The sequence below is a fragment of the Calidris pugnax genome, unplaced genomic scaffold, assembly GCF_001431845.1.
Source record: "Calidris pugnax isolate Ruff unplaced genomic scaffold, ASM143184v1 scaffold13, whole genome shotgun sequence".
Taxonomy (NCBI): domain Eukaryota; kingdom Metazoa; phylum Chordata; class Aves; order Charadriiformes; family Scolopacidae; genus Calidris; species Calidris pugnax.
Window position 1 is genome coordinate 13659318 of NW_015090810.1, and position 12091 is coordinate 13671408.

Here is a 12091-nt window from a genome sequence, read left to right on the forward strand (position 1 = left end):
TCACCATTAGTTTACAAAAAGACTAAAAGAAACCTGTTTTATGGAAATTTGGGAATCCTGCTGAGGTTCCTGACAATTGATAAAATGAAATGGAGAGAAAACAGCCAGTGCAGATAAAAAGCAATTTGCATGAATTCTGGTCAAATGGAAAGAAGCTAATGGACATGACATTTACTTATAAGGAACTTGCCTTGTAAACTGTAGATTTCTCCAACGCTGTTCTGCCGGGTGATATGATGCCAATATGCACTACGGGGAAGTGAGATCGACTTGGATAATGTCATTGGTTCAGACAGACTGGTCTGGAGCTAAAAACCAAAGCAAACATAAATGGAAAATCACTCATAACCATACTTGATAGATAATCTCAAAACTGTAAATTGAACCAATGTTGTTACGAAGATAGTATTTTCTGAATTACCACAGATTTTATACCATCATTGAAACTGTGTTATAAACATCAGCACTGTGAATGCACTGGAAAAATCTGCAAAAGTGTATTTGGGTATAAAGGTTCATTAGCACAGGTTAATATTGAAACACAGGAATGCGTCCCTGTTTATCTACAGCTATTTTTATTGCTACCAAGATTTTGTTATTGTCTGTTTTAACTTTAAGATAATGAAGAATTAACATATAACTGAAATCTTAAAACCCTCTACAACCACATTTCTTTTTGGTCATTTAACCTGCATATTGCATTGAATATCCAGAAGATGCTAAGAGAGAGTCTGAGACAAGCAGTAAAGAATTAGCAATGAGGAGCCATTAATACCTTAATCCTTCATTCAAGTGGAGGCATCTCATCATCATCAGCAGGTTACAGCCTCAAGGAAAAATTTTCCCAATCTGGAGGACTTCATGTAACCGAAACTGTCAATTATATGATAAGTGTCCACGTGTACAAAAGCTACGGCACAGAAACTTGACAGGAGGAATGTAAACTTTAATAAAAAGAGCTCTGTCTCCAGTGCATGATGTGAATGAAAGACAAGACTAGGCTACTGAAAAAAAAAAAAAAAAAAAAAAAAAAAAAAAAAAGACCAAAGCTCTAATTATTCTTTAAATCTAAGGGACCAACACAAGCATCAGGAAAATATAAAAAAAAAAAAAAAAAAAAGATGAAGGACTGCATATCCTGACAATTTCTTTGGATGTACCTGTATGACCTATGCTTTGTCTGTCTGGAAGAAAGGAGAACATATCTGCAAAATTTTTGTACTCCTGGCTTAACAGAATATAAAACATGATCAATAATTTGCAGGATCTACAATATCCACAATCTACAATTGCAGGAATAACAAATCATGGTGACGCTGCGGCGCGTGTAATTTCTTCAGGGGATGTCTGGAAGGATTAACACTGAAGAATCAACTATGTCTGCAGATTTAGAGTAGAAACCCCCTTAACATCCTGGTGCCATTCCTGAAATTGTGTGATACTCGGAAAGGGTATGCCTAGAAACCCACATTTTCAGAGTCCAGCTACAGAGCAGAAGGTATTCAAAGTTTGGATAATTTACTGCAGGCTAATGGTTACCTTCTAGGGTGTTCTCATTCAGAATCATAATGCCAAATAATAATAAAAAAAATTATCTGTACGAAGTCATGCTATTCTGTAATAAAAAAGCCCTCTTTTATAAACAGTATCCACCCAGAGATCCACAATTTTTTAGAGTATTAACGCACACTGATGTGTTGCAGATATTTTGTGTCAGATCAATCTATTGTAATTACTTCTGTTGTTTTCTTGAGAATTGTCATCTAAATTACTCCTTGTCTACAGCTAATGTCTTTTCTGCGCATTTATAGCCAAATATTACATTTCATTTGTCAGCAGTGCAGATCATCACTGGAAACTATTTGGTACAAAGTAAAGAACTTTCAGAAACAATTCCTCCTTTAAAAAAAGTTCAAAAGCCGTATCACGGGAATTTTATTTTTAGGAACACTGGAGAATTTAAAGTTAATTGATACAGAAAATTTCCTTTATTGTGGAGATCAGGGCAATACCAAACAATCTGTTATTTTACCATGTTAGTATAGCAAGGGTAGCAAGGGTAAATTTATTAAAAATCATGTAACTTCAATACACAGATGATTTTTGTATAATTTATTCACTGAAAAGGTAAATTCTAGTTTTTAGGTAATAGGCAATATTTTTATTAGTATGCATTCTTCAGAATAATAATTCCAGTAAAGCAAACAAACAAAAAATAATTCCAGTAAGAGACTATGGTTCATTATCTCAAAGCTAAATCCATGGACTGAATTGCAGTAGTTAAAGTTATATCATTATTCCTGGTCTGAGATGACTAACTCCTGCCTGATCTGACCAACACCAATGCAGAAGAACTTTATAAGCACTCATTGAAGCTTTGAAAGAATCAATAAAATAAAATAAAATAAAATAAGATAAGAACTGCTCTAGCGCAGAAGATCACATTGAGAGCTTTCACAGTCCTTTGTTTCCTCAGATTCTCTAATTAAAGAACAACTTCTGATATCACCTTTTGGGCAAGAAGTATTGCCATATGCTAACTACAACAGGACCAGATAAACTACATTTCTTTAGGGACTCCATAGAGCGAAAATGAAATTTCTATTTTATGAAAATACCATCCTAGGGGAAAAAAAAAAAAAGCTTAAGAATATATTATCAATTTTTTTTTTAATTAGAAACATATACATATTTAAAGATTTTATCACCTTGTGTAGCATATAAAGGATGATAATTTAATAGTACATTAATTTGTGCAAGAAGTTATTTTTACTTACTGCTAGATCACTATCAGCTACAATTTTACTTTAAATCTTTTTTATCAATATAAAAAACACATTATTGGCTGATCTGAGAATGAATTGGAGGTAATTCTGCCCCTCTATTCTGCTCTGATGAGACACCACCTGGAGGACTACATCCAGCTCTGGAGTCTTCAGCACAGGAAAGACATGGATCTGTTGGAGCAGGTCCAGAAGAGGGCCACAAAAATAATCAGAGGATTGAAACACCTCTCCTGTGAGGACAGGATGAGAGAGTTGGGGTTGTTCAGCGTGGAGAAGATGGGGACAGACTTTTTAGTAGGGCCTGATGCTATAGAACAAGGGGTAATGGTTTTAAATTGAACAAGGCTAGATTCAGACTAGATAAAAGGAAGAAATTGTTTTACTATGAGGTTGGTGAAACACTGGAACAGGTTGTGCAGAGAAGTTGTAGATGCCCCGTCCCTGGAAACATTTAAGATCAAGTTCTGAGCAACTTGGTCTAGTTGAAGATGTACTTGCCCATGGCAGGGGATTAGACTAGATGATCTTAAAGGCCCCTTCTAACTCAAATCAATCTATGACTTCACTGGAGGTTTTGTGCAATCTTGCATATATGAACTGACCTTAAACTTTGGTATCTAGGAGTAGAAATATAGAGGGAAGTAAAAGCAGTATATAAAATTAAACACATACAATATATTAATATAGCATGAAATGAAATATCCGTTTAGAATGATGTTGCTACAAATATTTGATGAGACTTCAGGAAATGCAAAACATAATCCAGACTTTTTTGCCCAATTTCAGAGGGACAAAATGATGATGTAATTAGAACTTGAGTGAAAATAAAGTAGAAATGTATGAATCAAAACATCAATTCACAGATTTTTTTAAGTGGGAATATAAACAAAATTTCACCATTGAAGTGTTTTTGTTATCTGACATGAAATACCTAGTAGTTAGGTTTCCTCCAGTTTCCTTCAGAATCTTTCTTTAATAAGATACCTTTTACATGGTGGGCATTACCTTTCTTTCTTGTACCCAAATCCGATGTCCAAATCCAAAATATCCAAAATATTAACTCATATGAAGCCATTGCATTGCCAGAAACAACTTTGTAATTTTTAAAGGGCTATTTGATTAAAATAGAAATGAAAAAGAAATCTATAAATGTGTCACTGTAAGAAGTTCCCCATATTTTTCATTATTGTTCTTTCATAAGACAAGGGTTCAGTCAACCCTTAAGGGATAATACCTTAAGGGTTAAATTTTCTTTTAATTCCCATAGGCTATCTCCATTGACTTAAATAGATTTGTTATTCTGATATAAATAATGAATACCACTCCAAGAATGGAGCCTGTTAAATGTAATAGGGTTCTGAGCTTTGATCTGTTTAGCATATTATTCTATCATTTTCTTTTTGCATTAAAAAAGTCAAAACACTGATGGTGACAGAAAATACTTTTGGTTTGGGGAGAAGAACTGAACAATGTACAGTTAATTCCATTTTTAGCCTGCAATAAAGACAGTTTGTTTTTTGCAGATATGCTCTGGAAATAGGTTAGTTTATTACAGATAAAAAACTCCGGCTCATTTCACATCCTCATTAGAGTCTTTAAATAAACAGCAAGAGAACTAGGTCACAGAAGACTAACGAGAATTGTAGTCTGGAAATATGAATTAAATATCACTAGATTTTCTTTTCTTTATAACTCTAAAGAAGTTTGCTTTGTGTATTATGACTTGAAGAGGAAGTGGGGTTAAGAAATGTATCCCACTTCTCAAGTGTGCATTATCTGACAGTGGAATAGCACAGACTCACTGGTATCTATAGTGAATTAGAGTTTAAGAATCACACAATCTAGAAGTTAGCATCAGCTGAGGTACCAGCTCAGTTTTCAGGTGAGTTAGAGAACAACCAGGAGGGAAGAAGTATTTTTTTCTTTTAAAATGAGTTTCAAGGAAAAGTGTCATGTTTGCCTTTTTTGCAGAAGCAGATACTGTTGTCACATGATCACCTTGTGTACTATGGCATAGACCTGTTCTATAAAAACTGTTCCCAAGCAGTAGTGGGCAGTACATGATTCCTTCTTAAGCACTGTGATTGGCACGTTTCTGTTGAATTTTATTCTGCTGTTCCAAACATTTTTTCTAACTTGTAAGTTTGAATTCTGTCTCTTCGTTGACCCACTTCCATATTGTCTTGCACCTGTAAGACCCAGAAGTCTAATAATTAGATTGTCCCTTGATCCAGAACTTCTATGAAAGTAATAAAGCCAGATGCAGGATATATTCCTATGAAAGTCCAATGAAAACATTCTTCCCTTGGTGATGTTTATAATTTCCCCATAATCCTTTGTTCATGATCACTTAGCTTGCTTAGAAAATTGTCATGTGTTATTTGGACTGTTAATATAAACACTTATAGGTATCAGCATACAATTTATTTGCTATGCGTTGCTTGATGTTTATTTTTATATTTTTACCCAGCTTGCTGTTCCTGACAAAATACACAAGACTGGCAAACCCCCCCACATATGACCTCATAAGTCTTTTGAAAAGACTCATAGAAAATCTAGCTGTGAAAGTTATTTCAGTGATTTCAGCCTTTATAATATATTTCTAGCATTTAGGCTTTCAGTAGCTATTCTAACCTTGTTATGACCTTTTAGAGAGTTTCTTAATCAATTATGGGGGAAAAAATGTCTAAATAATAACACCGCTTTGCAGTGCCAAGGTGGATGACGATTTGTCTTTGGTGGTGGAATAACATTATGTATGAATAATAAAGCAATGGTGAAAGAAAAGCATTCTGAAGGGAGATTCAATGGCACTAATATTTTTTTTTCCAATCTCCTTGGACACACTATAAAGAGAGAATTGGGACATTTTGCTACTTTTCTGGCAAACGTGTGTTGGGTTTCTTTCTTTTTTTTTTTTTTTTCCTTTCCACTAAAAGAAGCTCATAATAGATCACTTTGTTGTCTGACAGAATGGATTAATGTTGGAGAAAAGTAGCTGGATTTTACAGCGCATTGGATTGTATTTGTTAAATGTGAGTAAGGTGTGTGTCTTCACCCATATTCTTTCAAAAAATTGTGGTTTTGTTTCTTCTATGAAAGAACTTTCCTGTCTATGGAAACTACTAATTACTGTGAGGGTAGAAGGTCAGGTTCTTACATCTTTACAAGGATTGAGCCGTTGTATTTTACGGAGTCAATATAGGAAATACTTTATCAATTTTTCATTGAATAAAACCATTCACTAATAACATGAGAGATGATGTGACACGAACAGAGTTGAGACTATTTCAAGCCTGATTTCAAGCCTATTTCAAGTAGGTCTTAGTGGAAACAAATGGTAGGAGCTTTTAACACATAGGAGAGATTTCTAGGAGGGTGAGCTAATTTCTTCGATAAATACATATAACTGTATCTATATGATAGAGAATCCAGTATAGCACAGACATTATTTGCAGATATTGATTGTCCTTCCCGTTACCATTAAATGGGAGCTTTAATTAAACAGGTGCTGAATGACACAAAGGAAAACATTTTGCAGATAGACATTTGCTGATCTGAAAATATACAGAATTTGGGGACGAGACTGTGGAACTATGAAATAATTTCTCTAAGCAGCGTCACCCAGGGCAAAATCTTCAGGTTTTAAAAGTAAAAATCTAGGAGTTTTGAAGGTGCTCAGTACTGATACACTTGTCTACAGGTATTGCTATTTGCAGACAGGAAACGGGCAGGATCAGAGCACAAAACCACCTAAAACCAAAAAGTAAAATCCAAAATAATACCACATCCCTACACATTTTATTCAAGTCAAAAATGGAAATGAATCACAGTCCTAGAACAGTTCATCATGTTGACTCATGAATGCTTAAAGTGATGGCGGGTGGCACAGAAGGCACTGATACAGATCATCTTCAACTCTAGGGTATTAGTTTAACCTTCAAAGATATGTTCTAGGTGTCATTCATCTCAAGCAGTTCATTACTGAAATATTCATTTACAGCTTTGTCTCATTTCAAAAACAAGCAGTGAATTATGTGCATCATTATGAGTGTTTCTTAGAAGGTGATATAGAATACAAGTCAAGGATGGGCTATGAGGAGTTTTGGTCTTCACTGAATTCAGGAATTAACAGTAGCCAGTAGGAGATGCTATTTAGTTTGTCAAAACAACAATTACACATATTTGTGGAAATCACATTTTTAGCTACTTCATTTCAGCGTATAGAATTTGCTGTTACCAGTGAACTTTAATAAAATGACAGGAAGACAATTTTCTGAATACTTGCTGAAACAATAATCATCAATAACCTTTCATGAATATTCCTTATTAAGCTTATCAGTGCGTGACTCTAGTATTCAGTAACACACATAGTCTTGCTGACCTTTGCTTTCTGACATTTTCAGAAGTGAGTTTGATGTCAAACAAAGACATTTCAGTTAAAAACAAAAAGATAGCAAACCCAAAATACATAAAAATTGACATGATGTAGTAAAGCCCTCTTAGATGACTCTTCAATACCTTCCAAAAGCACACACTTCCTTCCTTTTAACTAGTTACTTTAAATATGACAAATGCCTCTTGAATCATACATACTGGTGCTAGTCAAACATGTGCAATGCACATGAATGTACATAAATGTAAATCATTAAGTTTTAGCTTTTTGAAGGAGGGGCTAAAAAATATGCCTGTGCCTATGAACACACAAATAAACATATTAGTTTAATTTAAATTAAGTTATTAATATTTCAGTTAATATTTACTTTAGTAGTTCCACTGCCTTTATTGGGCTTTTACAGATTTAAAATCAACTGAGAAGCTAGTATATAAAAATAAAGGGCTATTCTTTTCCACTCTGTGTTCCCACACACATGACGATCACATCATGATCATGTATCTAGATAGATATACAGAGAATTCTTGACATTGCTCAGTTTTAAAACTGCAATAAGCAATCATTCAAAAGAAATGCATACACTTCTAAATTAAGGTACATAATGCATCTTCACAAATATTTTTTTGGGTTGGAGAACTTAAAATCAGAGACAAGACTCTCCAAATCACAGTCCAAATTTCTGCATATAGAGTAAGCTAGTGAAATCTTGGCTCCCTTACTGATGCTACTTTTTGCTAGTAGCAAAAATAGCTGGACATCAGGAACTCAATTTGAAAAAGGGGAAACAGAAAAGTGTTTGCAAAATCCTGTATCTTTCAACACACTTGCATCAGCCTAATAAATCCTACAACTGGCAACAATTCTCCATTTAATTTAGTTTTCAGACAATAGCTCAGGTTTTTTTTGTTGTTTTTTTCCCCTGGCAAAAGGTGCTTGTTGTAGTAGAGGTTGTAGCTGCATGACCACGTGCCCTATAAGCCTTTTAAGATCCGTGGTTGCCATTTAACAGAACAACTCTTTGCTGGTAAGTTCCAGCTTCACGAAACAAAGGAAATAGAATTATAGTTGTTGCCATGGAAACCTGCAACTCCATCACTTTTTTTCCTCATGTAATACAAAATGTATGTAAAGGTGATCACTGAATAATATATGGGAAACATTCCAGAAATGCCATCATTTTACAAATGATTTTACAAAATCCCTCAGCCAGTAGCAATTGCACCTTTTACCACTGTGTCCTACAAGGAAATGATTAAGAATAGTGAAGAGACCACAAGTTCTTTCATTTTATAAACAAGAACCTAGGCTGATTTGTCAATGGATGTTGAATCACAGACACCATAGAGATATGCATTCAACACCCAGCCATATGAATCCATATGAAACTTGCCTAGCAGCTACTTTTATGGAAATGGATTCTCACAGCCTGAATATGTGATGAGACTAGCAGCTTTTACACTGAGACAGTCATAAGTAACAGAGCGATGCAGGCTCCTGCCATACCATTGAAAATCTGCATTAAGCCCTTGCTGCTGAATACTGCAGAACTGAAACATTTTTGAAAAACCTATTCCTGCAGCTTAAATGGGTCAGCGCTCCAACTTTTTAACATCATCAACACAAGCATGGTACAAAATCCACCCTTAGCAAATCTGGGGGTGACTTCAAACAGGGGAGGAGCAGTCAGACTGCCATATGGGAGGGCTTCCATTCAGAGAGACCTCAGCAAAGCAGAGGATAGGGCTGACAGGAATCTCATGAAGTTCAGTCATGACAGATGTTAATGCTGCAACTCGGTTAGGGCAACTCAAGTGAATTAGTACAGCCTGGGGACTGACCTGATAGGTAACATCTCTGCCAAAAGGACATAGTGGTCTTGGTGATAACATGAGTGATCAGTGTACATACGCAGTGATGGAGGTTAACCACATACTGGACCACATTAGCAAAAGCATGGCCAGCAGGTCAGGGGAAATCACATTTCCCCACTATTTGGCATTTGTGAAACTACATCTGGAAGTTCAGCTGCATTCACAGTCTTGTGCCCTGGCACAAGAGAAACGTCAAACTGGGAAGAGCCTGGCAAAAAACCTCTAAGAAGCAGAATATGATCAGTGACACTGGACTAAACTATGTCCTTGGGGGTATTCAAAACTTAACTGGATAAGACTCTGGATAATCTGATCTAGTTTTGATGCTATCCCTGCTTTGAACAGAAGATTAGGTGAGCTGTTCATCAGCAGTCCCTTCCAATGCCAGTTCTTCTTACCCTACAGTCCACAAGTTTGAAAATCTGAGAGCTAATGAGATGTGCTGCACCAGTGCCTTAACATGACATTATTTTACTTACTGTAGTAGCTGCATATCTTTATTTAATATAGCTACTGTAGTAAATGAAATAAAGTCAAATCAACAGTACAGGGTCATACTGTCTGTACTACTGTCTTACATTTTTCTGAACCAGATTCCTGCACAGCTGATAATTAGAAACTGTTAGCATGGCTGGCATCATATGGGATATCAGTAAGGCAAGAACTATGACCCAAGGCTGAGAGAAAAAACAGAAACATAAATAACCCCTATCGGGACAGGCTTTGATTAATACATATCAAAAGAGAGCTTGTACTAGGAAAGGTGCCTGTATTTCAGATATAGCTTTTTTAGATACTAAATACCTGTTGTCTTCAGTCTAAACATAATCAGAGAGAATATTAGAAATAATTTTCATGTTAAAAAGTCTGTCATCTTTGTGAAAAGGAACTGAAGCAGAGAAAAAAAGCAAAATGAAGACAAAGGGTGAACTTCACCTAATTTTTGTCCTACCAACAGGTACCTGATGAGCCAAAGCACAAAAAGCACAGGAGGGATTTACAGAGTAACTTTAGGACTATTATGAGAATTTTTGATCCCCTCTCAGATTATTACTTTTTATAATTCTTCTATTCTCTGAAAAGCACTGTGCTCCTCTGTAAATCATTGATAAAGAAGTTTCCTATTAATCAGAGACAAAGCCTTAACTATTCCCATGGGTGATATAAAGAAGTCCTGTTGCTGAAGCCGAGGAAGGTCTTGCTTGACAGGAGACACAGAATGATACTATAGTTCAAAAGACTGATGAAAATCATGTGAAAAATAACTTTTTCAGAAGTTAATTCTTCTGTGAATAAGTAATTGACTATGATTCAGGATTTGTTTTGTTGTTGTTTTGTTGCTGTGCTATTCCCAGCATACAGTTGATTACTCTATGACCTTGAGCAATTCATACGCAGCTGAATTTGGCCTTAATCTTTCTGTGGCTCATTTTGCTCATTAGTATAATTATTATAATAACTCCTGTCTCCTGAGAGCATCGGGTGACTTCATCAGCTATTATTTTTGCTAATAATAATAGGAGCTCTATAGGCTACTTTAGTTTACAAGAAACAGTTTTCTCAAAATAGCAGATATGAGATTAATAATAAATTAAACCCACTGGAGAACTTGCCTGAGAATTATTTTTCCAGTAATACTTAAGTCAACATAACCTATTCCTCTGTTAAGACAGTTTGATGACAAAAACCTACCAGTAGAGTTATACAAGCAAGTGGTTTTATATGTACACAATGCCAAATAAAATTTCCCTTCCATACTAAAGGCTTCTCAGAGTTTAGTTAAAGGGAGAGCTAGGAACAGCCAAATAGGTTTCAGTCAGGCATGCAACAACTATCGTATAATTACAGCAACGATTCCTAATTTATCACTTATACCACCCACAGCTTTTAGCAAATGTGACTGCTAATCAAATCATCAATTTTGTTCAGGGAAAGTTCTTTGGCTTTTCACTTTCTGCATCTTCTGGAAATAAATATAGTTTTAAACTTGACATTGCCTCTCCAACTACTTTGATGGCTCTGCAAAGCTTTTATATTTTCTTTGATATTTTGCAATGTATAAGGAAAAAATTGCAAATGTGCTTATGTCACCAACTTTCAAATCCACTTATATTCAAATGCAACTTTGTAAATTTGAAATAAATGATACTTGACTTCCAAGAAATATGTACCTAACTCTTTCAAAAGTTCCTAAAATGTAGATAGGTGGCTACATGGATTTTGAAAGTGCCTACACGCAAAATTCTCAGGAGGGCTTGCATCTTCGGATACCTGACTATGCAAACATCTTTGCCCTATTGCATTTAAACAAACTAACCAGATCCTGGCTGCTTAAATTGAAATGGTCACAATGCAGCATTCCTTCATGCAAACATATAAATGAGGAGAACAGAACAGGGAAAGCAATCTTCACAGTTTTCATGTATGCAGCTTTAGGATGGATTCATAGGATGGAGCAGGCTCCTGGCAGACAAGAAATTGAATTATCTCAGTTTTGAGATACCTCTGTGAAGCTTTTATTACAGGTTTTGATTTAGCTACTACTTTCTATTAGGAGAAAGGCAGATTTAAATCTGAGTCTTAGGTAGTACAAAAGACAGAAAGCTAGAAGAATACTCTAACATTATACAAAATATTCCAGAAATTTTTAAGAATGAAAGAATGAGAGTAATTTCTAGGTTAGGATGCACACCCATGTGGTGACATACTTGGGTTTTAGTCTCTCGAAGAGATTTAGACCATCTTTTTGCATTCAAGATCATCCAGCCCAATGGCTACAGATAAGAAAGATTTCAAAACTGTCAGGCAAAGGAAGAATTTAATTTTTCCCACCATGCTCTGAATGAGAACCCGCACGAATACCACTGCTTCAAAAACATCCGAAACTCCAGAGCAAGCTTTAGTTTTTCAATAGCAAAATGGCATTTAAATTACATCATCAACTACCAAAATATCTGATACGCTCTTATGCAAGGACTTGCCAGCTCTGCTCTTGCACCTACCCACACCACTTGCCTACACACTTCACAAACCTTTAT

General features: G+C 35.4%; 1 protein-coding gene across 1 annotated transcript in view; it reads right to left on the reverse strand.

The window, feature by feature from the left end:
- Positions 1-12091, reverse strand: part of DOK6 (docking protein 6) — a 143612-nt gene that overhangs the window by 43381 nt on the left and 88140 nt on the right. The window contains exon 6 of the mRNA XM_014938635.1: positions 191-308. Within this exon, the coding sequence (XP_014794121.1) occupies positions 191-308 (118 nt within the window). The remainder of the gene's footprint in view (positions 1-190; positions 309-12091) is intronic.